General features: G+C 47.7%; 1 protein-coding gene across 5 annotated transcripts in view; it reads left to right on the top strand.

Annotated features, from left to right (window-relative positions):
• Positions 1–27874, top strand: part of ARHGAP17 (Rho GTPase activating protein 17) — a 100154-nt gene that overhangs the window by 62355 nt on the left and 9925 nt on the right. For 4 of the 5 annotated variants that reach the window (XM_075564635.1, XM_075564636.1, XM_075564638.1 and 1 more), the window contains exons 8-19: positions 888–956; positions 1118–1199; positions 6350–6477; positions 8106–8217; positions 8763–8844; positions 10978–11058; positions 13779–13892; positions 16561–16652; positions 18417–18573; positions 19756–19989; positions 21825–21994; positions 27253–27873. In XM_075564635.1, the coding sequence (XP_075420750.1) occupies positions 888–956; positions 1118–1199; positions 6350–6477; positions 8106–8217; positions 8763–8844; positions 10978–11058; positions 13779–13892; positions 16561–16652; positions 18417–18573; positions 19756–19989; positions 21825–21994; positions 27253–27873 (1942 nt within the window). The remainder of the gene's footprint in view (positions 1–887; positions 957–1117; positions 1200–6349; positions 6478–8105; positions 8218–8762; positions 8845–10977; positions 11059–13778; positions 13893–16560; positions 16653–18416; positions 18574–19755; positions 19990–21824; positions 21995–27252; position 27874) is intronic. The other variant, XM_075564639.1, reaches the window with a different exon arrangement.

Here is a 27874-nt window from a genome sequence, read left to right as displayed (position 1 = left end):
ATATCCTGCCTTCTGTTCCTACATGAGGTTCCCTGGTGACATCAGCCATTTGAACCTACCAGCTGTCCCTAGGGGGGAAATGAGACTTTCTACACCTGTAAAGAGTTACAGTCTGGAAAAACCCACAGGGGTGGCCCTACAGTGGTGCTATGAGTCGGAACTGACTGAATGGCAGTGGGTTTAGCGTCCCTACAGAATTGCCTGGCGGAGACGCCTTGGCCCCCAAGCGTGGCACACACCCACCATTGGTCGTTGCCACCTTCCACCCATGCTTACCATTCTGGCTTTATCTTATATTTTCCTTGTCTGTCCTTCTCAGTTTTGGTTTTCAGTTACTCCGTTACTCCAATAGCATTTCTCAATTTGCAAACCTGGGAGAGCCTTTGCGTTAACTTGTGTACCTTGAAAGCAAACCTGCGTCTACATGTACACACTTAAAAAAATTTTTTTAAACTTGTGTAAGTAGTTTATTTAATGTAAATATCCAAAGTATGAACCTGCTTAGAGTGAGGTCTTTCTCCATCCTTGTCTTCCTTCTGCTGAATTCTCACTGCTCTGAGCAGGTCGTCGTCATCTTTCAGGTCTTGCTTTTCCCTCCAGAGGTATTTTTATACACATGTGGCAATAAATCATATTTTTTATCCCGATGGTAACCTGCTAGATAAATAGTGCTCTGCCTATTGTCTCTTAAACAGGAATATTTATCAGATAGGATGGAGGTGTTTTCATGGCGATCCATAGTCAACATCCTCCTTCTCTTTGTTTTGTGATATGGTTTTCTCAGTTAGGTGATAGGTATGTAATTTGGGGCTGATTTCATCCTTTTTTTTCCAACTCTTTCTCCATTTTTTTTCTTCACTGACACTCCTGTTCTTCCACGTACCCAGGATCAGCTGGCCGCAGACATGTACAACTTCATGGCCAAAGAAGGAGAGTATGGCAAATTCTTTGTTACGGTAAGCCCCTGTCTTTGACAGTATGTGAGAGCATTGTGCAAACAAATCGTAGCTTTTTTGAAGAAAAAAAATAATTCATTTTTGGTTTTGCTCAGTCATTGTTATGTGTGTCCATCCAATGCTAACGTGACTTTTGTTTTTGAATGTGGGTCTGTTCTCAGTTATTAGAAGCCCAAGCAGATTACCATAGAAAAGCATTAGCTGTCTTAGAAAAGGCTCTCCCTGAAATGCGAGCCCATCAAGGTAATGTAACCTGTGTGCTGGCTGATGCCTACCTCTCGCCTCTGCCACTTCTGCCTCTGTTCTTCGTCACCCTGACGCCTTTGCATGCACTGCCTCTGGATGAAGCCTCGCAGTCGACGAGGATCCTCCTTACCAGCATAATTCCATCTTTCCTCGCTGTGCTCCCTAATCTCTTCCCGACCGAAATTAACACACTAACGGAGCATTTGTAGATCTTCTGCAACTTTCCGTTGAAGAGCGAGCCTGCCTCCTTTTAGGCGTGCCTATATGTCTTTTCTGTCTTTGAAATGGGCTTGAGAATATTTTTGGTTTTCTTACTAGCTTCTGGCATCTAAGTATCCTTTCCCAGACCAGATCTTGGTTCCGCAGGGCCTGTCAGACCACACATTCTGGAGTTGGGACTTTCCAAAGAGGAGTTTGGAGCGCATCACCTAATGTCACAGTGTGATTGTATAAGATCGCGACCCCTTCTTTCAGACCCTTCTCGGTCCTTCCACGGGACTCTTGTCCTTAGGAGCGCCGATGCTGTGATAGCCCTGTCAAGCACATGGTTTCACAAATGGGGGTTGTGCCCAGCTTTCCCTTGGCCCTGAGTGTCGAGTTGGATGCCTGCAGCTTCGAATTCTGTGTTGGTTCCCTCTCCCCTTTATGAGCAGAGCACTCCCCAGGAGCCATCAGCAAAAGGTTTAAAGGCCGAAATGGCTCTGTCTTCTCTTATGCAACACACCTGACATGTAGCCCAGACACTTGAAGCTAAGGTTTCCCCTGCAGAACCCTTGGTCCTGAGGTGCAAGAGGACCGGGCCAGGTGCTGGCTGTAAGAACTGTGTGGCTGTGAGGAGAGAATGAGCGGGTGGGTGGGTGTGTATTCTGGATGTACACACACGGGACACCCACACGTTTGCCCAAGAATGCCACCTTTCTCCCTTAGTTTCAGGAGGTCCCAGCTGATTCGAGCTTTGGACTTGAAAGTTTTAAGGCTTGCAGAATTTGAAAATCCGTATGATCTAGAACCGGTGGTCTTGGGAGCAGTGGGGGTCAGATTTATTCAGCTCCTTTTCTTTAGGGGGGGGCTGGCCTCGCTTTCCTAAGCGATCCCATTTTCTAGTGTGTGGAAGGTGGTACTGAGTCACAGTGTTACAGTATGAGCTGCTAAGCAGCCATCCCAAGGCAGCCATTTGCTGGGCCCTTTCAGGGTACCAAGAGCAGGTTATATTTTGCTGGGCCCTCCGTGGGGCAAAGTAGTCTGTAGCAGCTGCGGCAGCATCTCAGTCTTTATGTGGCTTAAAGTTGGGTTCAGGAGCACACAAAAGAGAAGATTGGATTTTTTAAAAATAAGAACTGTAGTTTTTGTTCTTTACCCCCTCAGCTCCTATTCTATTTCCACCCAAAGTTTACTTTCCTTGGAGATGTGTGTGTGTGTGTGCACACTTCTACCTGAGAGTAGAAGGAAGCAGGGATGATCTTAGGTATAACAAGGAAAGCTAATGTTGTGGAAAACAGCCAGAGAAGGGAGTGTCAACCATCTTTCTAATAAAGTTGTCCCCTGGCCCTGAACTCAGGACCCAACCCCTGGCCTGGCTTCATAGCCGCCTATGTTTTCTTCATCCCGTCTAGTCCTTCCTTTCCTGACAGCTCCGCCCAGTTTTCAGAACGCCTCTTTACTATTGAATAAGTATGCCACTCGATCCCACTGCCTCTTAGCGCACTGAGTTTATAGGCAAGGTTCCCTAACCTTTAGTCTTTGCCTCCCTTTTTTAAACACCAGGTCTCTTCTAATCACATCCTTCTTCATTTTTATGTTAGTCTCTTTGATGGGCGCGTATCTACCTGCAGCCTCCAGTTTTATTCCACCTTCGCAGCTGTTCAACGTCTGGAATCTGTTCTCTCCTCTCAAGTCACTCTGCTAGCAAAACCACCTCCAAACAACCCAAACACTCAAATTCTCACAGGTCAAACCAAACGCACTGCCATCACTAGATTCCAACTGAGAGCAACCTGCACACGAATTCTGAGGTCTTGACAGGAGCAAACAGCCTCCTCTTTCTTCTACAGAGCAGCTGGTGGGTTTGAACCACCAACATTGCCTCCAGCCACCCACCACCACCCGCAGCTTCATCAGGCCTACTTTACATACCAAACAAAACCCCCCACCCATCAGGTAGCTTCTAACTTGTATAGGGCAACGTGGAAGCGCTCCTTAGGATTTCTAAGGCTGTAAATCTTTATGGGAGCAGACAGACTGACTGACCGCCTCTTCTTTCTCCTGAGCAGCTGGTGCCTGTGACCCACAAGCCTTGCGGTTAGCGTCACCACCCCTAACTCACAGCACCACCGTCACATTCAGATTCCCGAACCTGAACTGGTCGTTCGGTGGGGGGTCTTCTCTATCTCACTGAAAATTTTCCACATTTGGCTTTTTTCCCACCTCTGTCCTCACCCAGAAACATGCTCTTTCTGATGTCCCGTCTCTGCTCCTGCGTTCCCACTTTTCCTCCCTCTCACACTCCTTTCCCTCTAGAAATACCCTCTTGTGACTCCAACTCTCACCGGTATGAGCATGAGCTCTCTTCAATGGCTGGCTCGCCGCTGAAAGTCAGCAAAATGGCTCACAAAGTTGGCTGACTCTTCCCCCCAAACCATTTTGTCCTTGGCCCCTTGATACCAAAGGATGCAGATTTAAAACTTTAGAGCCCTCCTCCTCCTTCTCTTGGCCTTTTCCTCCCTGTGCTGGGCCTCCCCCGCCCGGCCCTCCTCCTCATCCCCTCCTCCCTATTCCCAGTCACCACCACCCTTGGTATTCTCATTGCTCAGGACATGAGCTGTGGGATTCCAGGTAATGCCCAGGCTCTAATGCCTAGTTGTTTCTCAACCCATCCCATTTCAAAGAGCTGTTTGCTGGCTTCTCTTTTATATCCTGTCTGGGTCATTCCCAGACTCCTTCAAGCTTACCACCTTCTAGAAATTTCTGTGACACCTGAAACCAATTGTAAGCACCCGTTCTCCTGAACTGCACTACTGTTCATGGTCTATACCCGAAATCGCAGACAGCCCTATCCCATTTCATTCTTTTTCAAAGCGTGTCACCATCGTTTAAAAACTTGACCATTTTACACAACAGCCCTGATTCCCGACTTGTGGAATTCTGAGGATCGGATGATTCTGGGTGTCTTTTCTCACACTGGTTTGGTGTCTATGAGCAGCCAGTGCACTGGCCCCTGCTACCAAGGTGGACATCCGTGCTTGCGACTCCTTATCTATACCATGTATCGGCCGTGACTTAGCAAGCATGCCCTACCTCGTTAATCACTGTTTTATATGTACATGTATGTCCTGTGTTGTTTCTACTCATGGTTAGAGCCCTCTCATCCTGTGTGTGTGTGTGTGTGTGTGTGTGTGTGTGTGTGTGTGTTGGGGGGAGGGAGGGGTGTCCCTGAACTTGGTGTGCTCACTGCAGTGGGAGGTCTGCACCAGTGGTGATGTTTGCCTTAAGCATTTGCCTTCTGGTCAGTGCTTCTTCCATCGCCCGCCCTCTGCCAGTGTTACACTGAAGTGGGTAGTGGTATTTCAACAATAGTTAGTAACTAGTGTTTCTAGAAAGTTCCGCTGGCGGGGGTAGGGTGGGCGGTGGTTTGGAGTGTGCCTGCCATGGAGTGGTGTCAGGTGGCATTTGGAGTGCTCCCCTGGGTCATTCGGAAGCGTAGAAGGGTCATGTGCCTGTGCTGAGAATCACTGCTTTAGAGGAAAGGAACAGCATACTCAAGGTAAGGTCTGGCTTCTGGCGGGAAGATCACAGAAATCCTCCCTGCTGAGATGAGCTGGGCACTCAGTGCTTTTTCTACTAGAAATCCCAGCAGGCAGGAACAGTCGCTGGGTCACAGTGGATGCGGGCTCTAGACAGCTCCTGAGACTGGCCATGCGGCCTGCTCTCCGTTTCTCCCCATTCCTTCTCTCTTGCCTTGCCCCTGTTCTCTCCATCCACTCGACACGTTTCACAAAGTCTCTTCCCCACCGCCCCCTTTCCTCTGTGTGCCCACCGTGCCACGGGCCCGTCCACTGTCCCTTTTACGTAGAGGAGAGTTTGTGACGGCCCACGGGGGTAAGCCTCGCCTTCTTTGAATCCAGAGTTCTACTTCCCAGGTGGTCAAAGGGAAGGGTGTGAACTCTTCTGAAGGAATCTTTTCACCCACTGATTTTGTGTATTTTTCCAAACTCGTTTGCTTTTATGCACAGCTCCATGTCCCTACCGACAGGCTAATCTCAATCACATACTTCTTTTTCAGATTTAATACTTTGATTTCTTAAGCTGTTTTTGTGTTTCTGCTTTCCTGCTTGTCTGAGGGGCACATCAAAGAGCTCGTGGCGGGGGGTTTCCCATTATCTTTGGATTCCATTCTCCCACGGCCTCCTTGAAGCCCCTCCTCTGTGTGCTAAGCTGCCTCCAGTCTTTAGTGGGCTTCAGTAGGGTGTGCGGCCATAACATAGCCTAGAACGGTGCTTTCCTGCAGCCTGCACAACCTTCGGGTGCTGCTTTGGGGTTGCCAATGAGCCTTTTTTACTGCTGAGGATTTGGGGTCCCTTTTGGGGGCGTGTCCTCAGAAATCCTGCATGTCACAGCCAGGTGACATCTGATGGGTGTTCACAGTGACAGTCTCCAGGCTTGTACGCCAAATGCTTGGCTTGGAGTTGAAATTTTAAGAGATTCTTTTCTCCCCACCCCCCACACCCCCAGTTGTAAGAATGTGTTTCTTGTGCTCTGAGTAGAAAGCCAATGCTGCTTTGCATGGCTCAACTGAACTTCTTTTGGATCAAAGCGTCTTTCAGATGACCCCCCCCCCAGGGTTGGGTTAGCTGCCCACCTGACGCCTCAGGTGCACGGCACTGTGGGTGCGGCACGGCCATTGGAACGCCCACCGAGCAGCTCTTACCGTGTGCCACGTGGGCAGCATCAGGGTTCGGGTTCCACAAGCAACCTCTCTGGCCGTTTCTGCTTCCGCAAATGTCCAATGACAAAACAGAATGGATATTTTCTTCTTGTCCCAAAGCCCCGACCCCAGTCTGCTAACCAATCCCCTGTGGTAGCTTAGAAGAAAGTAAGCTTGCAGTTCTGCGCGATTGCTAGGTGTCTTACTAAATGGTTTGCTGCTGTAGATAAGTGGGCAGAGAAGCCAGCCTTTGGCACTCCGTTGGAAGAGCACCTGAAGCGGAGTGGGCATGAGATTGCCGTCCCCATCGAAGCCTGTGTCATGCTGCTGCTGGAGACGGGCATGAAGGAGGAGGTGAGAGGTGCCGGGTGCTAGGTCTCCATGCCCATCCGTCCTCTGCTAGAGCACCCTTCCCCCACCCCCCTCCACTTCCATCCCCCAGCCACTCTCTGGTCTGTGCAGACGTGCGTGTGCCAACTCTTGTCATTGTGAGGCTCACTGTAAGGAGACGTGCTGAATCGAGACTGCGGACACTTATTTAGCTGCCTGTAAGTGACACAGAGGGTTCACATGATCAGGCTTAGCTTCCCTCCTTGCCGCAAAGCCAGCTTATTTGATCCGTTTACCTGAAACACTGGTGGTGATTCATGAAAGTGAACTTCTGGGACACCAGAGTTTCCATGAGCTTCAGTTAACAGCAGGCAGGCATCTACAGCAAGCATCTCTTACGTGTGTGAAGCCTGATGTAACCTTGGGGAGACAGTTTCATACTTCTGTGTGAGCCTGACAGGGAGATAGCCTTAAGCCCAGCAGGGAAGTCTCCTTCTTCCTCTCGTACGGATAAAGAGACCAGCAGCCAAGCGCATGGCCTCGTTGGAACCAGACCCAAACCCAAATGATTTCCCTTTTGAAAACATCGTATTGGAGAATAATATATATTTAGAAAAGCAGACATGTCGTAAGGGAATTTCCTTGCCCAACCCCAATATAACAAGATCAGGAAACACCCCCTTGTGGTAGCTTCAGTCACTACCGTCTCTCCACACAGAAAACTCACTGCCAAGGAGTTGACCTGACTCATAACAACCCTGCTGGACAGAGTGGAATTGACCCTGTGGGATTCCGAGACTAAAAGCCTCACCTTGCTCCTGGGGGGTGGCTGGTCGCTTTGAACCGCTAACCTTGAAGTTAGCAACCCAAGACATAACCCACTATGTTACCAGGGCTCCTCCTCCCGACACAAACCAGCCTCAAGTTCTAAAGGTCTACATCACTGCTTCTCAACTCGGGCGATCTCACCCTGCAGGGGGCCTTGGGCAACCTCGGGAGACACTGTTAGAGTTCATTTCTGGGAGCTTTTATTGGCATCTTATTGGTAGGGCCGGGGAAGCTGCTACACAGCCTATAATGCACAGGGCAAGCCCAACAACTGAATTCCCAGTTCAGACTGTCAGGAGTGAGACTAACTTTGCCCAAAAACTAAGTCCTATAACCACGTGTTCATTCTCTACCGCCTCTCCTGGTTAATACTTCATGCATGGTTCTCTCTTTTCCCTAACATTTAGGGTAGTGAACACGACTAGCAGCCTGATCTAACAATTACTGCTAAAATATTAATGTTTTGTCAATGTTCCTAAAGTTAGAAAATCTGCAGCAAATAAGCCCCATGAGAGTTGAGAGCGCTGTTTTCGGATAGGTTTTCTTATGGGCATTGGCTGGCATTTAGCGGTGTGGCAGAGCAAGAGCTAGCACTGATTACATATGCACTGCCCGCTGTCCACCATTCTGTGAAGGGAACATGCTGGGCCCTCTCCCTCCATGCCAGCAGCCTGGCCAGGCGGGAGGCATTCATTGCTGCTCGCTGCTCTCTCTGAGGAGTGTGGGAGTCCGGCAGGAGGGCAGGCTCTCCCATCAGACCCTACTGCACTCAGTGCATGGCTCACAACTTGCACTTGATAGTAATGGATTTTCATTGTTTTTAGGGCCTTTTCCGAATTGGGGCTGGGGCCTCCAAGTTAAAGAAGCTGAAAGCGGCCTTAGACTGTTCTACTTCTCACCTGGATGAGTTCTATTCCGACCCCCATGCGGTCGCAGGTGAGCTCCACGGAATGTGTGTAACTCGAGTCAACGGACTGTTGTTATTTTAGACAGCTGGTCAGCTGAACAGAAAAACCCCACCCACCTTCAGGATGGATTTAAGTGACAAACAGATAGTCTCCTGATAAAATTCCCTAGTGGTCAGGCATGCTGTGTATCTTTTCCGTTCCTGTTTTTTGGTTGGGTTTCATGCAAAGGTAGCTAGCAGTTCAAACATTTGAGGACATCTGTGTAGTTTCTTCGCTGTGACTTTCCCAAGTCCAGGTCTATCCAGAGACGTGGTGACTAGTAAGCGAAAGACATGGAAGCTGTTGCTTATTTTATTTTCTCTTGAGAGCTCACCATATCTTACCAGGGATTGGTAGGCATTTGTGTTCTAAGCATTTTGTTCTGTAAGTGCCCGACTCCACTGCCCCAGATGATGGTTGGCTCTCTGAAACTTGAAAGACTGTAGTTGAGATAGTTTCTGTTAGCAAAACAGGATGTGCCAAGATTCCTAGCCTTATCACTTCTCATGTTGAAGGAGTGTTTAATGATTTCAGGTGCTTTAAAGTCCTATTTACGGGAATTGCCTGAACCCTTGATGACCTTTAATCTGTATGAAGAATGGACCCAAGTTGCCAGGTACGTGAAGAACACCGAGTCTTCAAAATGAGAGGACATGAAATCATATTGTGCCCCTGTTTGGGGCACCCTGAGGGTTATAAAACTACATCAGAGTAGCTGATGAGCGGGCCTTCTAAAAAGTCTATGGAACCATCGAATTAGAAGGTAATGACATTTTTCTACAAGCTTGTGAGGTTCCCTCATGTTCATTATATAATATGTGTCCCAGTTCTTATTTAAGTTCAGCATGAAAACACTAATTATCATAATGATTAGTTAAGGAAGGTCAGCACCTGTATATTCTGTCATGTTAGATTGATTTACATGTATAAAGGCATAGATTCATGTGCATGAGCCATATTCAAGGATTCTATCATAGCATGTGATTGTGTGTTAACGTCATATTGAGCAAGACTCAGCTAGCTGTTCAATAGTATCATGATGGTGTTACTATTAATTGTAAGCGTTAGCATTTATGGTGAACTTAATAGGTGATAGTCTTTGTAATCTCTATACCCATTGCCTCCTGTCACCATACCAGGTGCCATCAAATTGATTGCATGCAACTCATGGTAACCTCAGTGTATCAGCATGAAACTGTTCCACAGGGGTTTCAAGGGCTGGTTTGGGGGGTGTAGTAGAGCGCTCTTGGCACAGCGGTTACATATCAGGTTGCAGACTGCAAGGTCAGCCGTTCAAAACCACCAGCTTCTCCGGGGGGAGAAAGACAGTTACAATCTTGGAAACCCACAGGGCAATTGTACCCTGTCCTATAGGGTCACTATGACTCATCCCCCAACTCGATGGCAGTGAGTTTGAGATCACTAAGACTTTTTCCCTGGGTACCTATGTGTGAACTCAAACTGCCAATCTTTCATTTAGCAGAGTGTGTGAGCCATTCGTACTAACCCACGACTCCTTACTTACCATCATTAAAGACAGGTGTTACTCGCATTTTACAGATGAGGGAACTGAGACTCAGATAACTAAGGAATAAGGCCAGGACCATTAGTAAGTGATTGGGAGAGCTGGTATTTAGACTCAGGCCTGCCTGACCTTTATGGACCAAGACTGTGTTCTTTCCCACGCTGTCCCCCAGTTCAGTCTGTCTCAGAACTATGGGCCTTAAGCAGTGTAGTGTTGCGTAAATACTACAAAGCGTGTAGCTCCGGCCAGCTAGCTCTCCAGATTGTATCAGGTCTGAGAGGTTGTCTTAAGTCCAGAGAAGTATAGTAGCAGGCACCCTCTAACACTCTCGCTTCCTGTTGGGCAGCACTGGCTCTGCTCTGCAGCCTCTGGCCAGGTCCCTTTGTGCTGTGTTTCTATGAAAATGTCTAGGTCGGAGCCACGTAGTAAAAGAGCTCCTGTAGCTGCTTCATGATCCATTCCGTGCTACTTACAGCAAGGGAGACGCAGAGGGCTGGGGGGTTTCCTGTGAATTTGGCCACATTTAGGATAAACGGTGTGCCCCCTGGAGCCGTGCGTTCATACATTTCCTCTCTGAACTGTACGGGTGGAAATTACTGAGACGCTATACGTTTTGCTTGTGTGCTTTCAGCACAGTTTTTAAAAGCACCTATTTCCCAGAGTGCATGCTCAGTGGCCCCTATGTGCCACGCATCAGTTGCGGTGGCTTTGCGTCGTTACGGCTCCTAAGGCCCTGGAGAACTTTACAGATCAGCATGATCCTGGAAATCAAGAGAGAAGTCTTGATGAGGCGAACTTACAGCTCAGAGTTCAAGAGCTAACGATGAAGCTGGCTTTGTACTCCAGATCTGTTTATTTAAAATCCCTGCTCTTTTCAAACTGTGCTTTTCCCGTCAATAAAGGATTGTCTGTTGATGAAGCACATTGATACAAAACAAACAAACAAACAACCCACTGCCATCGAGTCGAATCAGACTCATCGTGACCCCATAGAGTGGAACAGAGCTGCTCCCTGAGGTTTCTGAGCATGTAAATCTGGGTGAGAGCCGACAGCCATGTCCTTCTCCCCTGGAGAAGTGGATTTGAACCTCTCCCGCCATGTAGTTAGCCGTCCAACCCTTAACCCACGATGCCGCCACCCAGGCGATCTCATTGATAAGGGTATTTCTAATTAACATGGATTCTATAAATCATTGTGAACAAAACCTTTTTTTTTTCCTTCAGTGTGCAAGACCAAGATAAAAAACTTCAAGATTTATGGAGAACATGTCAGAAGTTGCCACCACCAAATTTTGTTAACTTTAGGTAGGTATGGTTGGCAGGCTACAAATGAAGCCACTGGAGAACTAAGGAGGCCGTGGAGTGAGGCTGAGAGGTCCCTTAGTTCAGGCATGCGTAGCACATGGAAACGAGGCTAGGAAGTGTACTAGGGGTGACTGGGAGAAAAAAAAGATTTTATGATGTGTCTCCAGCATCAGGAGCAGGTCTTGCAGTAGAGGGTGGGTTGAATGAGCATTTTAGCCCTGGGGCTATTGGGAGGAAACATTCCCATGTAAAGCTTGGTTTCCCAAGCAGTGTGTTAGGTGTGAAATCTAAATTGTTCAGTCTGCAAAGTAAACATGAATTAATAGCTTGCATTTCCTATCGTGCTCTCTCACATGCTGTAACTATGCTTCAACGGAGTAGAGCCTTCCCTCGAAACAAAACCTTGTCAAGGAAGGAAGATTATGCATTACTTTATGGAAAACGTGATTTCTGAACATAGTTTGCCCTGAAACACATTTCCGGAATGTACCCTCTCTTTTCCCTTTGACTTTAAAATGTTGCTTCGAGAAAGCATGAAGGAAAGGGAGGAAATGGGAAGTGACCCCAGGGAATGGATCATTTAATACCAAAGAAATGTACTCGTTCCCCCCCACTACCATGATCCGAATTCTACCTTGCAGGACTGGATAGAGCAGAGGTTTTACACTGGTACAGATAGGAGCTGGAGGCACAGGGGTGGATGATACCTTCAGAACCAGGAGTGTGAGGGGCGATACTGGGAGAGTACAGGGTGAGTGGGTTGGAAAGGGGGAACTGATTACAAGGATCTACATGTGACCTCCTCACTGGGGGACGGACAACAGAGAAGGGGGTGAAGGGAGACGCCGGATAGGGAAAGATATGACAAAATAATAATCTATAAATTATCAAGGGTTCATGTGGGAGCGGGGAGCGGGGAGGGAGGGGGAAATAAAGAGGACCTGATGCAAAGGGCTTAAGTAGAGAGCAAATGCTTTGAAAATGATGAGGGCAAAGAATGTACAGATGTGCTTTATACAATTGATGTATGTATATGTATGGATTGTGATAAGAGTTGTATGAGCCCCTAATGAAATGTTTAAAAAAAGAAATGTACTTGTGTGTAAGCCGAGTTTTTCAGCACAGTTTTATGCAGTTTGGGTGGTAAAATTAGGTGCCTCGGCTGATATTTGGGTCGGCTTATACTGGAGTCTATACGGTACATTTCCGAAGACTCGATTATAAAGCAGGGATGCCTTACAAGCTCTCCAAGGGGGGCAAGGTGGTCAACAAGTCAGTGGAATAATGGAATTAGGAGATAGTGACATGTTTCTGTGAACTCTCTGAGGCCTTGTTATCTATCCGGTACGTGACCTGGTCTTTAAATCTAGTCTTAGAATCGGTCACTAAGCTTAGCTGAATATTCCCATTTGGTAGGTTAAGTTTCTACCATATCGTGTGGGTGGGTTATTATTAGAAATATCCCTTGTTGATTTATTTAACGTACTCAGCTCTCTCAGTCTGTTCAGTGTGTTAGATGGGAACTGAATTTCAATTCTTCACAGATAGGGATTTGGCCTTTTATTTACTTTTTAGTTTTCACAGCCTTTTTGAATAGGGGATGTATTATGATGGTTCCTAATTTAAGAGGTACAGAAGGTAATGCAGTGAAAAAAATCTGTTCCTATTCCTCAGCTGCCTAGTTCTCTCTTGAGGCAAAGCCATGTTTTCAGTTTTTTATATATTCTTCTAAGTAAGAGTTGTTGCCTAAATAAGCGAGAACATACACATGCATGTATGTTGTTTTCTTTCAAAGCCCTCTCCTGTTTTTATCTTTTGTCCAAATGATAGTCTATTTTGCATGCACTTTTCCTCTTCATGCCTTTTTTATTTTATAGATATACTGGAGATTTTTCCATACCAGTTTTTAATAATAATTTTTAGGGGGCGGTACATAATATTCCACTGTATTATACACTGTTCTTTATTTAACTAGCCCAGTGGTTCTCGACCTTCCTAATGTTACGGCCCTTTAATACAGTTCATGTTGTGGTGACCCCAACCATAAAATTATTTTCTTTGCTGCTTCATAACTGTAATTTTGCTAGTTATGAATCGGGCGACCCCTGTGAAAAGGTCGTTTGACCTCAGAAGGGGTTGCGACCCACAGGTTGAGAACCACTAAACTAGCCCCCTTATTAATGGATAATTTTAGTATCTCCCCTCTTTTTTTTCCTTTTATGCTCTTGTATATAAAAGAGTATATTTTTAAGGAATGTTAGATGATATTTTCCTAATTAAACTATAAGTATTTTAAAATGTGGATTTCCTTTAAGCTATATACTTGCAGTGCTTTTTTTTTACAATGTTTACATTAAAAATATATTGAGCTTCTGATGGCAACATATGCACAAATGTGCTTGTCACGATGAATGGAAGAGCTATAAGAGACCCCTATAAAATGATTTATATATGTGTGGCTTCATTATTAATCACATATTTACATAGGGTAGAATAGATAGGACATAAAGGAAAGTAGGTTAGAAATACATAGCAAATAGAGGTTCTGAATCGTTGAGATACGAGAAATTTGTAATATGTTTAACCTGAACGTTTCTGATTCAGTAACACTCTGCAGTTCGTCCCTAGGCACTCTGGGATTGAGCAGCCGGACACTAAGTGTAATATTCCTGCAGCTATGTAGCATGGACATTTCTCTCCCCTGCCCTTTTGTCTCACAGGTATTTAATCAAGTTCCTTGCAAAGCTTGCCCAGACCAGCGATATTAATAAAATGACACCCAGCAATATTGCAATTGTCTTAGGCCCGAACTTGCTATGGGCCAAAAATGAAGGGTAAGTAAGCTTTCTTCATATCATCTTATTTTAGTGTCTTCTTTCCACTTGACGGGAAGAAGATGAATATAATTCAAAGTACATGTTCTAGTTGAAGAAACACTCCCAAGATGTTCTGAAGTTGATTTTTTTCACTCAGTCATATTCTTAGAACTGTGAGCTGAGCAATGTGGGCACACACAGATGTAGGAGACATTGACCCAGTCTTCGAAGACCCCCAGTGTTAGGCAGTAAGCAAGGTAGATCAACCACTCTAGGACAATCATAAGATATATATGTATATATACACCCACACACACACGATACCACGGACATCATAAAGTATGATGGGAAAACCGATGTAGGAATGTAATTCAGGCTGAGCAGTTCAGAGAAATCAGTAGATAGGAAATGGCATCTAAGCTACACTTAACGAATTCATCACTTCCGACCGAAGGGACCTGTATGAATTGTAGGGGACATGACCTACTCTTGTATATTGTGCAGGGTTGTGAAGCTGCAATCGAGTAGCCTAGGAGCAGGTTACAAAGAGTCTCAAGTATATTACTGAGGTGTTGAGGACGTAGTTTATGGATCATAAGCGAGCCATCAGTGTTTCTAAGGAGAAGAACGACTCCATCAGACTGCACGTTAGAAAGATAAGTGTGTTAGCCTTGGGAAGTGCAGACCGACCGAGAGGGGTCAGGCGGGAGCTCAGGGGGAAAGCTTCTGGGGAGTCGCCAACAATGCTTGCGTGTTTGTTCGGCTGCTGCCCCACAATTCTCTCATCTTCCCAGAGAGCCCGTAACTATGAGTGCAGTTGTCCTCATCCTTACAGGTGGCACGGGGCCTAGAGACGCCAAGCAGCCTGCTTCGTGTCGCACAGCAGGCAAAGGGGGACACCAAGGTGCTGGCTGCAAAGTCTGTGTCGCTGGCTGTGCCAATGCCGCCCATCACGGCTCTTCAGCGCCGTAAATTCACAGGCAATGGAAGTTCCCTTGAATCAAGGTCTTCCTTCCTTCTGCCCTTTCTTACTTCATCCCGCCCTTCCTTTCATGCATTCACGCACGCTCAGTCTTGTTTCAGGACCTGTTTATGTGATGGCTTATACAGTCCAATACCATAAAGGAAAATTAAAGATAAGTGGACAAATAAACCCAGTATCTTACATTGTGAAACACAATCCAAGTAGACTAAATAGTTTGGTGTAAAAAGTGAAGCCATCAACATTGCTGGTATCTATTTGTTAGCTTTCAATATAAAGAAAGCGCTTCTAGGCATAAAGACGTCAATAAACAATACACGGAAAACTGAATGATCTGACTCTACATGAAGGGCTTCAAAAAGTTCATGGAGAAATGGAATTAAAGCGTAATAGAATTTGTCCACAAACTTTCTGAAGCCAGCTCATGTAACTGGGACAAACTTCTATATGCCAGAAGCACTTTAAATCATAGACACTTCACAACAAGGAAAGGCTCCTGCCACAATCTGCAGCATCTGTTTCTCAAAGACTTACAAATCAATAAACTTTCCTCTGAAAGAAAGAACGAAAGGCATCATGAGTAATAGGAGTCAAGATGGCAGGGTGTAAGCGGGTGGGCACGGTAACCTACGGGGGGCGCTTGCCCAACAATCCGGACATCGTGCTTGCTTGGAAAATGGAGTGAAAACACCTGTCCTGGTGGGGAAAAGAGGCCAGCGTGAGATAGTAGAAAGAGGTCAAGATGAGACCGTTAGGCCTAGGATCAAGTTTCTTGAGGCTCCATCCTCCTTACCTGTAGAATAAGCTTCATAACAGGGTGTTAAGAAAATAAAGGTAAACAGGGCGAAGGCCGTGAAGCACAGAGCTGGAGTATGGTCGGTGGTTGGTCAGTGGGTGTTGGCGCTTTGGGGATTAGTGGTTTTCAGGTGTTCTGACGGACAGCTGGAGCAGGAATTCCTTCCGGGTACACAGAGTGACTGATTCTGAGGCATCAGTCACTTTCACCTTGGGACCAGTATACATCCCTAACAACCGGAACTGTGAATGTTCAGACTCAGGATTTCTGATATAAGAAACATAAGATGCATTGAATTGGATGTTCTTGTTTATAATACAGGCAACTTTTTTTTTAGTGGTCTTGGGCTTTAGAAGGTAACTGTCACAAGCAGTTGTACAAATAGGGAAATGTCACCTTTGTTCCAAACAGATTCAAAACCAGTGACTTGATATATGACTTGCTTCCTGGTAACAGCCACTCCTGACTGCCTATGTGTTATGGATGCTAGCTGCAATCACTGTGTAGGTCGGCGGTTCTCAGCCGGTGGGTCGTGACCCCTTGGGGGGTGTCAAATGACCCTTTCACAAGGGTCGCCTGATTCATAACAGTAGCAGAACTACAGTTATGAAGTAGTAACAACAATAATTTTATGGTTGTGGGAGTTACCACAACATGAGGAACTGTATGAAAGCATTAGGAAGGTTGAGAACCACTGTTTATAGATTAAGGATTGATAGCTGAATTGGGGCCATTTTTTGTGTGGGTGATCACTGCCATATTCATAAACCAGAACCGTATAGACTTAATTTTTGCATCTATTCTTAAGTATGTTATCCTTTCAAACCCCTGTCACTGCTCTGATACAACCTGCAGAAGTTAGAGCTGGCCTGGGCAGAGTGGTTTCATTTTGTGAACTTCCTTCGCAGAACGCTGGCTGAAATGGCAGCGGCTACATCCGTTCATGTGGTGGCCGTCATTGAACCGATCATTCAGCACGCTGACTGGTTCTTCCCTGAAGGTAATTTTCTTTTGGTTTTTCTTTACTGCCAAAGCAACCCTGTCATAGCTCAGTACGTCTTTTTGAGAAGGCAACACCATAATCTTTTCATGATTGCACGATCGCTTTCTTCCCAGTTTGTTTTGTTTGTGTTTATACGTTGACATCGCGGTAACCATGGTACTTTGTTTTCCACTTTCTCTCACTAAACAGTCAAGTCACCCACTCGGCGAGTAGTTCCTGAATAGCCACTACATACCAAATGTTTTACCGAGAAGACATGGAGGGAGTTGGCCACTAGCGACGAAGGCCACATGACCAGATACATTCTAATAAATGACAATGGAGACCATTAGAAGGGGAGGGAACTAGGGATGCAGCCAGTCAGGTGTTAGAAAAAAGCAATGAGAAGCTGTTGAGCGGACACAAGTCGTACTTGGAAGAGTTTCCACTAGTCACTTAGACGTGTACAGACGCGGGAGATAAAGCTGAAAGGCCCATTAGGCCCATTTCTGAAGATCCGAATGGGCTGTTCAGGGAAATAGCACTTCCTGTAGGTGATCCATTTTCACACTGTGTTGCAAGCCTGGGATCCTCCGTGATTCCCATAGAGCCTTTTGGGAGCACTGGTTGGTCGGGCAAATGTTTGGGAGTTGGGACTTTCCCACCCCTGCTTAAACCAGAGCCCTGCTATCTCGCCCACTGGAGAATCAGCTCTGTGCTGCGAGAGCTGAGCTGACTTTGTCTTCACCGTGGTCCTCCCCTCACCGAGAGCCCTGCCCGGCTCACAGAGGTTCCGCCACAAATAGGTGAGAGAGGAGACTGTTGGCATCCTGTCCGGGACTCCCATGGACGAGATCACCCTTGAAACAACTTCTGTAGGCAGTTACTGAAAACTCACCGCCGTCGAATTGATTCTGACTCATAGTGATCCTACCGATAGGCAGTAGTGTAGAGTTGATTTTTTTCTTTTTTCTTTTTTTTTTTTTTTAGATAAAACTGATCACTTTTTGATTATAAAGATGCTGGGTGTCCCCTTCTATCATCAACCTTTGCTTGGTTGGTTGGTTCTCTACAAAAGGGAAAGCAGAGAGTTATATAAACTTATATTCTGATTCGTAACCTGTCTCTCTAGTTCTCCTGTGACCTCTTCTCTCTGTTCTGGGGAGTAGTGGATGAACGAGTCCTCACTTGGGAAACAGTGAGGACCTAGGGACACTGAGGACTCCGGGTGGTGTCGTGGTTACACATTGGACTGTGAACTGCAAGGTCCGCAACTCAAAACCACCAGCCGCTCCGCAGGTGAAAGGGGAGGCTTTTACTCCTGTAAAGAGTTACAGTCTCGGACACACACAGGGGCAGTTCCATCCTGGCCTGGAGGGTCGTTATGGGTCAGAATCCACTCACTGGCAGTGAATATATTATTATTATTTGATAGATTGACACCGTGAGTCGGAATCGTTTTGGGATGATAGACTGATAAATGGGTCTCTAGTTCACTGTAGTCTTTTAAAAGCTCTGAGGCTGAACGCCACGTTGTTGTTGCTAGTTGTTGTGGAGTCTAATCTGACTCACAGTGACCCCAGGAGGGCAGGGTAGAGCTGCCCTCTGTGAGGTGCCTGTTCAAGGCTGTGACCTTTTGGAAACCGCTCCAGGCTTGTCTTCCTAGACCCATCCGGGTGGGTTCAGGCTACCAGTCCTTGGGGAGTAGCTGGGCGCTTAACCCGTTTGTGTCTCCCAGGGACTTCTCTATGTCTGAAACACTTGTTTGTTTCCTTCTTGCAGAGATCGAGTTTAATGTATCAGAAACATTTGCCCCTCTCAGCATCCCGAATTCCAATCACTCGTCGCACACTGGAAATGATTCTGACTCGGGGACTCTGGAGAGAAAGCGGCCCGCTAGCATGGCAGTGATGGAAGGGGACTTGGTTAAGAAGGAGAGGTGTGTTCCAAACTATTCATTTTCAAGCCAGCAGGAGTATCGTGTATACTAATTGCTAAACCCTTGGTACCTGGTACTGGCTCAATGGACTTGCAATTTGGAAGTGGCCATGCATCCATGACTGGTAAAGTCTAAATAGTTTCAGGAAACAGGCTCTCGTCTATTCCAAGCCTTAATCTGATCCTAAAGTCAATAAGAGGCCTGTCAGTTAACATTTGTATCACATGCTTGCAAGTGGTACTTCATGATCTGTGGTGATACCCCCCCCCCCCGCCCAGTGGAAGAGCAGCTTACATACATGTTCACATTCGCCTACATCTACTTGATTGAAGAAGCTGAGAAGCTGTGCTGCCACAGTGATTAGAACGATTGGCCGCCAACCAAAAGGTCAGCAGTTCAGGACCCCTAGCCCCTCTTCAGAAGAAAGAGGTGGCAATCTGCTTCCATAAAGATCACAGCCATGGAAACCACATGGGGCAGTTCTGCTCTGTCTTATAGGGTTGTTATGAGTTGGAATCAACTTGACAGCCATGCGTTTTAGTTGGCTGTGGGAGAAGTAAATAGTGCAAACAACTTCTACCATGAGTCACCTTGTGTTATGAGACATATTTTGGGTATAACTTGGCTCCTGAATGGACTCCAAGTACTGAATCTGATGTTCAACTGTAGAAACCTCAGATGTTTCTCATTTTGAAGGGGAAATGTGGCCATGTTGAACTTTGGATCAGCAGGTCCCTGAACTATGTTCTGTGGGTGACTTGTGGGATTTTTTTCCAAGGGTGATCAAAACGATTTATGATTTGTAATTTTCCATGCCAACCTGTGCAGTGGATGTGATGAAATGTCACAGTTTCACCACCACCACCACCACCCACTCCCACCCACCCCTTCCCTTGCACTGAGAACTAGAGAGGTGCTTCTCGCACCCATTACACAGGTTGGCACCTGGAACCTGCCCCTCTGCCTTCAGCCACGTACAACCCAAATTGGTAAAGGACATTGATCAGTACCAGGTCCACCGACTGCCTTCAGTTTTAAAGCCGAGTTGGTAATGCTCCTTCACTGCATGCTGGGCACCTTGGGTAGCTGTCCCCATGTGTGGGTTTAGCACATGGACCCAATGGGCTTCTGTCTTAGTCAACAGTGCGCATGGTGTGTTGACTGTTTCTTCTTTCTGTGTAGCTTTGGTGTGAAGCTTATGGACTTCCAAGCCCACCGGCGGGGTGGCACTCTAAATAGAAAGCACCTTGCCCCAGCTTTCCAGCCACCTCTCCCGCCCACAGATGGCAGCGCCTTGGCTCCTGCAGGCCCAGAGCCCTCTCCCCAGAGCTCTAGGGCTGAAAGCAGCACAGGGGGTGGGGCTGCCCCCTCCTCTGTAGGCACCCAGGAGCAGGGGCTGAGCCCGGGCAATGGCAGGTAAGGAGGCTGGCATCTGCTCGCAAGGGTGCTCGAGGCCCACCCCAGCATTCTCAGTGGTGTGGTCACTGAACGTGGCATCTATGCCGGAGGAAATGACTTCCACATGAAGTGAGGCCCTTTGCCCCCCTCACTCCTCTGGAAGGCAAAAGGTGGGGGGACCGGGGAGGGGGGACAGGAACAATGCAAATTGCTTGCTTCCTTTCCTGTTTTCCAAAGGAAGCAACATTTGTTTGCTTTCTTGACTGTTTTTACCGCTTTGGTGGTGGAAGTCGGAAGCCAATTGTTGCCTAACATTGTTGTTACCAACTTGTTTGACCTGTGTGATGTAAACTGTCGATGTTTCTGTGCCCTTCGCTTGTGTCATCTTGTATGCTAGCTGGGAAGGAGCTCATCGTTGGAAGCCGTAGGTTATTAAGTTAGGGTAACTCTTGCCCCTCATGCTTCGCAGATCCACTGAAGAGCTCCTATCTGCTAGAGCCGCACAGAGTAAGCTCAGTAGGCACAACAAAGACCCCCAACAGTTTTCACTCTTTCCAGGCAACTGGTACACGAGTACAAGGTAGAAAATAAGGAGAGTCGATTTCTTAAAAGATCCGTCGGGTTGCTTAACCTTTTAATAAGTCACTCGGAGTTACCCTTGAACTTGAGGGTTTTATTTAACTGGCCTTACTTCTGTTTTCTCTGCTTATCTGGACACATGACCAACTAGCGGCCACTTCAGGTGGTTACGCAAACAGTTCAGAACCGGCAGAGAGGAATGCTACAGTTTTTGTACAAACAGAGAGATGAGGCTGCTCTCCAGTAGAGCTCTCTCATCTCATGTTTTGGGGGGGTGGGCCTCCCAGGAACTGGGCAAGGCGACAGATGAGATAATAGTCTGTTTCCATCTGCGTGGCTGAAGAGTCTTGAATTTCGTTTTACTCACACATTTTGGAAAAGTTCACTTTTACATTAAAAAAAATAGGGCTTCAGGCTTCATAGGCTTGTCAGAGTCTCCATGTTGGCTTGTCATTAACTGCTGTGTCTCACATATATTGATGTCTATTCCGTTTTTATTGTTGTTTAAGGAGAAGAAACAGGTCTCAGCAGAATTGCATTTTCATTTACTCCAGGCATTCCATTGGTGTGGTCAAGACTAAGTCTGTTATTTAAAACAATAATTTATCTTCCCAACAGGAAGAGAAAGGGAGTGTCAGTCATCGATCTGCTGTTGGTTTTTAATTGTTTCTAGGCGCCTTTACCTGCATTTTCCTTCACAAATGAGGGGCATTCGTTCTTTGGTGACCTTAACAAATTCTCACCAGAGTTTGGTTTACAAATGCTGTGGACCAGGGAGCAGGCAGCACAGCTTCTGACCTCTCCCCCTAACTCTGCGACTTTGAGCAGTCACTTAGCTGCCCCTAAAATGATCCTATCACGACATGCAGGGGGGAGAGTAGTTGGAGGACAGGATGTACAGTTGAGTTATTGAATGCATAGTCCTGTCTGGCGTCAGGTAAAACTTAAGATCACCTCCTTGCCCGCTAACATGAAAACTCTGGTTGGAGCCCTGTGCTTTATAGCCTGCCTAGCTCGTTCTGGCCGGCAATATCTGACATCGAACTGGACTGTAAGCCACCTTGATGACACAGTGGTGAAGCGTTCGACTGCTAACCGAAATGTCTGAGGCTCCATCGGCCGATTGGCAGGGTGGTCTGCTTCCATATAGAAACCCTGTGGGAGGCAGCCCTCCTCTGCCCTACTGGGTTCCTATGAGCCTGAATCTACTCAGCAGCAGTGGGTTTATTTGTCTGCTTTTAACATGACTTTCATGTCCGCTCCTCCCCTGATAGTCCTCCAGCACCCAAGGATGCTGTGTCTGCAGCTGCGCCCCCGGCGGGAAGGAACAGCGGGCAGACAAGCGCTGGCCCAAACCAGGCTCCTGCAGCTGCAGGCTCCCACCAGCTTTCAGTCAGCCCGGCTCACAGTTCTGCTGGGCCCAGCCCCCACACGCTGCGCCGAGGTAAGGAGACTAGGTGCCCTTGTGGGTGGATGTGCAGGGCACCCGGCTTAAAACAAGGATTCTGGTGGTAAGGATTTGAGACACGCCTTTTCTGTGTCTATTCAACCAATGGCAAGTAGGAAAATCAGTCATTGGAAAGAGGGATTGTAAAATGGGGGACGCATACATTGAAGGATGTGTTTTCCCTCAGGGACCACAAAACTTAACCCACAAAAAGCCGTATCTGCACAAACTCTCCTACTTTTCCAGGAATCGAGCGTTCTGGGTCTTGGATCCATCACAGCCTCCGTACCCTGTGTGCTCTGGCCCGGGTTGTCTCTCAGCCCACGTGACCATTCTCCCATCTCCACACTTGGGCCACACTGATCTGTTCTCTGTGTTTTGGGTGCACAAACTTTATCCTTCTTTTTTTTATTATTATTATTTTATTGGGGGCTCGTACAACTCTCATCACAATCCAAACATCCATCCATTGTGTCAAGCACATCTGTACATATGTTGCCATCATCATTCTCAAGACATCTGCTCTCTACTTGAGCCCTTGGCATCAGCTCCTCATCCCCTCCCCTGCTCCCAGCACCCCCCCCATGAACCCTTGATAACTTATAAAGTATTACTATTTTGTCATGTCGGACACTGTCCGGCGTCTCCTTCACCCCCTTTTCTGTCGTCACTTATTCCTTCTTGAGATCCTCTGTGCTTGAGTCTGCATTGTTTTTCCCTCCAGCACATCCTATCCTTCATCTTCACGTGGTGACTTCTCGTCAGCCACGTCTCCAGTCAGCACACTTTCTCCGTGAAGCATCCCAGTCTTTAATCTGACAAACCACCAACTGCCAGAGAGTCGATGCCCACCCATGGCAACTGCGTGTAATGTGGGTTGGAGTAGAAATGTGCTCCCAGGGATTTTCGGTGACCGATTTTTCCTTTCATGTGGAAGGAGATATCATCCAGGCCTCTGGGGTTAGCCTTGAACTGACAAACTTTCGGTTAAGTCCCACCTAGGGACTGACTGCCTCCCACCCCACAAAGTCATTTTCTATCCTAACATGTTCCTCATTCTGAAAATTCTGTTTTGTTTTGTTTGAGCTTAGGGTGTGTGTGTTCAAGGCCTGAGGGAGCTGTGACCTTACGTGTCCCACACATGCCAGTGTTCCTGGCCCCTGTGCTCTACCTGCCTTGCTGTGGACACTCAGTAACTAATACTTGTGAGCTAGGAGCTATAGGTGTCTTGTAGTACGAGAGCAACACTGGGTGATTTGGGGCCTCCCTGAGCCCTGGGTGTATTGAGCAGGGTCTAGAGCCAGTTTGGGTTGTCACAACTGGCGAATATCATTGGCATCTAGTGGGTAGAGGCTAGAGACACTGCTAAACATCCTGGAATGTACAAGGCAGCCCCCCCACAACTGGTCATTATTTGGACACGATTACATGAAGACAATTTTAGAGTCGATTATAATCCACGGGATCTGGGGCGGCCTGTGTCTTGATCCCCAATGGCAGTTATCTAGAATGTTGGTGATGCTCACTCAAGAAAAAGTGAGTTTGTCATCACAAGCCAGATGATTGTTGCAAACACTTCCGTAGGCAGCTGCTCAATAAGATGAGCCACATGGGAAACAGGAAGTTGGCAGGCTACTGCCATGAAGGAAGACAAGTCAAGCCTTTGGACCCTGAGATCCCTGAGCACTGACGCTGTGATGTCAGAGAAGTGGTGCAGAAGTACCCGAGGAGCAGCATCAGCAGAACCAAGAACCTGTGACAAAGCAGGGACTTCCCGGCCCTCAGAGTCAGCAAAGCTGAGTGCCTGCGAGCAGGGGGCTCACCTGCTGGAGTCGGGTGTGTGTAGGTACTTAATCGAGAAGCTAGATTTGCAGATCCATGGAGCTAGAACCTAGTGCTGATGTGTAATAGCACAGTGGAGTGCCCATTGGCCACTTACCAGCATCGCTTTCAAAGCTGTGTAGCCTTGCCCAGGCAGGGCAAAGGCCAAGGGGCTGTGTGACTGTGGGGCCATGAACCAGAGAGGCCTGCCTGCAGGCGTGTCTGAGAATGGGCAGTCCTGACCAAAGCACATTTCTGATCCTGAACTGTAAACTGCTAACTTCCCTGGTAAGCCCCATAATCATGACTACTCTCTGTGAATTCTGTGTAACCTTGCAGTGGGTTTTCAAACGCAGGAGAGAGTGCCATGGGAGGAATGGTTGCTGTCAGAACAGATAGGAAGGTTGGAGGGCGGAGGCATGTCTGGCTTCTGCCTCGCGGGGATCTGCCCAAGGCAGATGCTGATGCTGATTTTCCTACTCCTCCCATGTGAGGTCAGAAGCCAGATGCCACCACCCCATACCCACCCCCACCACCCATTTATGGGTACAAGCATGATTAATCCTTAGAGAAATATGAGGGAGTTCCAAAAGTTTATGGGCAAATGGAATTAACATTTTAAAATATACGCTCTATTTCTCAATTTGAGCTCCATCCAGGGCAAGAAACTTTTGTAAGCAAAATACAAGCCGTCCTTAAAGAATTGAGAGTCATCGGACTGTAACCATATCAATGAAGTCTTTTTTCCCTTATAAAGATCCAAGTCAGAATGGAAGGTGGATGCCTAATGATTGTCCGCCGAAGGGCTCCCAGAATCGCCCCTGTCTGATGGGGGAATGAGCAGGAGCATTGTCGGGGTGGAAAGGAGGGACCCCCTGGTCCGTCCTGGCTCTCTTTCTGCTAAGGCTCTGCTGACTCTCTCAGAACACTCTGGCTGACTCTCTCAGAACCAGATGCTGTCATGTGAACGATGGTGTGGAAGAACACTATTGACAGGACCACAGACCGCCAGAAGAACCACCAGATCCGCCTTGGAAGAAGTACAGCCAGCATGCTCCTTAGAAGCATGGCCGGCGAGCCCTCGTCTCCCATCCTTGGGCCGTGGTAAAGGAGAAGGGCAGAGAAAGGGATGGATGGACAGTGGCGGCAGCAATGTGCTCAAGGGTCAGAACAAGTGTGAGGACGGTGCAGGGCCGACAGAGTTTCGATCTGCTGTCCACGAGGTCACTATGAGGCAGAATCGACTGGGTGTCGGTGGGTACCGGGATCGCTTGGGTATAGACCCCCACTTTACCCGTCATAAGACTGTCTTCCTCTCTGGGTCACCTTCATCTTTAGCTGTACCCCGACTCACCTAAAGAAAATTAGGTGGTCTGGGCCTCTGTCCTAGGTGTGACCTGTCGTCTGATGGAGGAGTTTCCTCAGTAACACATGTGAGGCCCTTCTGCTTCGGGGCTCCTGCAGCCCCAAGTCTCAGGGCCTGACAGGATGAGCCTGATCCTTTCTACCCCACTGCAGCCAACCCCCACATTCTTCTGTGGTCCTATTCAATTTTAATAATCGACTTCAGTATTCGTTTGTAATTTTTATTGCTTAGTCCAGAACGTCAGAGTTTTGTTTTTTCAATTGCTTGTGGCACCCAGCTTTTGGCAAACATTCCAAAGGCGTCTCAATATTTCTTCCTTGGACGATGGCCGGTGGTTTCTGGGTGAGAAGGTTTTCAGAATTCCCATGTCAGAAGTTCTAGCCAGCCAAGCCAAGCCAGCTTTGCCCGTTTCAATCCCAAATTCAGAGCCCTGTGACGAGGGAGTCATAGGGAGACATCAGTCAGTGCAAGACATGAAAAAAAAAATTATAAATTATCACTGGTTCATGTGGCAGGGAGGGTTGGGGAGAGAGGGGGGGGGAAGATCTGATGCCAAGCGCTCAAGTAAAAAGAAAATGTTTTGAAAATGATGAGGGCAACAAATGCACAAATGTGCTTGACACGATGGATTGATGGATGGATGGATGGTGATAAGAGTTGTATGAACTCCCAATAAAATCCCCTATAAAAAACGATTTATTAAAAGAGAGCGAGAGAAGGAAGAGGACACCTTTTGGAGGCCGCATGACCTGGGTCTGAACTTCTTTTTTGCCACATGGTAGCTTTGAGGGTGGCCTGTTTTTAAAACAATTGGTCTCTCTGTGGTTTATTGTTGTTAAGTGCCATCCAGCTGGTTCCCTCACCACAAGCCACATGGTGTAGCACACGGTGAAACCCGCCCGATCAGGTGCTGCCAGCCTCACGATCGCTGCTACCTTTGCAGCCAGAGTCCGTGCATCTTGTTGAGAGCCTTCCTCTTTCTCGCTGCCCCTCTACTTTCCCAAGTATATGTTCTGCCCCAAGGACAGGTCCCTCCTGCACTCAGTCCCGGGGACAAAGGCTCACCCTCCTCAATTCTAAGGGGCATTCTGGCTGTGCTTCTGCCAAGACGGGGTGGTTTGTTCCTCTGGTAATGTCAGGACTCTTTGCCAACATTACGTTTCAGTGGTATCAGTTCATGTTGTATCGCCTTAACCTGTTCATATGCATAGGAGGCGATTAAAAATACCAGGGCTTCAGTCAAGTGACATCTGTCCTCAAAGTGACATCTTGGCTCTTAGCACTGTGACGGGGTCTTCTGTAGCAAGCAGATGGCCTCGTTGAGCCTTAGCCTTTTCCCACCGTGAAATGGGCACAGTGATGTCTGTTTTGCAGGGAGCTTAAGAAAACGTCAGTGAGACGATTTATGTAAAGGCCCCACTGGGTTTAGAGACATGCCTGGTGAATGATCCAGTTTCCTTTCTTTCCTCCGTTTCCTTCACTCTTTCCTGGGGGATGGGTGGGATCTGAGCAGACTGTGAAAGATACTAGTCTGCCTCTTCCATGCATTCCTCTCCGCTCCGGCCTCAAATCAGGCCCCCGGACCGGTTGTTTTTCCATCCTGTCAGAGAGCCCCGTCTCGGCTCTAGCCCATCACTCAGTGCCAGACTCCCAGCCCTTTGTGCCACTGAGCTTAGCTCGTGTTTGGTGGGGAAGGGCCTGACCCAGCTGTCCTTAAAGAAGTCATCTAAGATGGCTTAGGGCAAGGGGGGCACGGTAGAAGGAGCCCACTTGCGCCTGGGGCTTGCTGATCCGCGTTCACCGGACAAGAGTAGAGAGCACTGAGAGGTGGTCTCACGCCGGAGCAGCATCTCGGAGTCTGCGCTGGTTAGCCAAAGCTTTCTTTTAAAACCGAAACAAATTTAACCTGACAGGTCTTTAAATCCATGTATACAATGCGCTTATTTTCAAAACAGGTGTGTTATTTTCTCAGAGAGAGTTGGATCGCGCCATGGTAAATCTTGGTTGCCTGGTTATGGTAATGCTGCGCTTACTGAAAGGTGTTTTGTTGTTTTCCCCCTTTGTGTAGCTGTTAAAAAACCTGCGCCAGCACCCCCGAAACCAGCAAACCCACCTCCTGGCCATCCTGGGGGCCAGAGTTCGCCAGGAACCTCTCAGCACCTCCCCAGTCTCTCACCCAAGCCGCCCACCAGAAGCGCTTCCCCTCCCCCTCAGCACACTGGCCAGGCTTCGGGCCAACCGTCGGCCACCCCCCAGCTCTCTGCTCCCCGGAGGTACTCCAGCAGTCTGTGTCCAATACAAGCTCCCAGCCACCCACCACCACAGCCTCCAACCCAGGCCACACCGCTGATGCACACCAAACCAAGTAGCCAGGCCTCGCCTAACCCCTTGGCACTGCCCAGTGAGCATGGACTTGAGCAGCCGTCTCATACTCCTCCTGAGACTCCAACGCCCCCCAGTACGCCACCCCTCGGCAAACAGAGTCCCGGGGTGCTAGCTTCTCAGACCCAGGTGGTGAGTAACCCAGAAACTATGCAGCCACACGCCGGAACCTTACCAAGACCGAGACCAGTACCAAAGCCCAGAAACCGACCCAGTGTGCCCCCGCCCCCTCATCCTCCTGGTGCCCACTCAGCTGGCGATGGCAGCCTCCCCAGCACAGTACCCACAGCCTCCAAAATAGTAACAGG

Source organism: Tenrec ecaudatus, chromosome 12 (assembly GCF_050624435.1).
Source record: "Tenrec ecaudatus isolate mTenEca1 chromosome 12, mTenEca1.hap1, whole genome shotgun sequence".
NCBI lineage: Eukaryota > Metazoa > Chordata > Mammalia > Afrosoricida > Tenrecidae > Tenrec > Tenrec ecaudatus.
The sequence above is the reverse complement of the archived record's forward strand: the minus strand, read 5'-3'. Positions and strand labels throughout refer to the sequence as shown.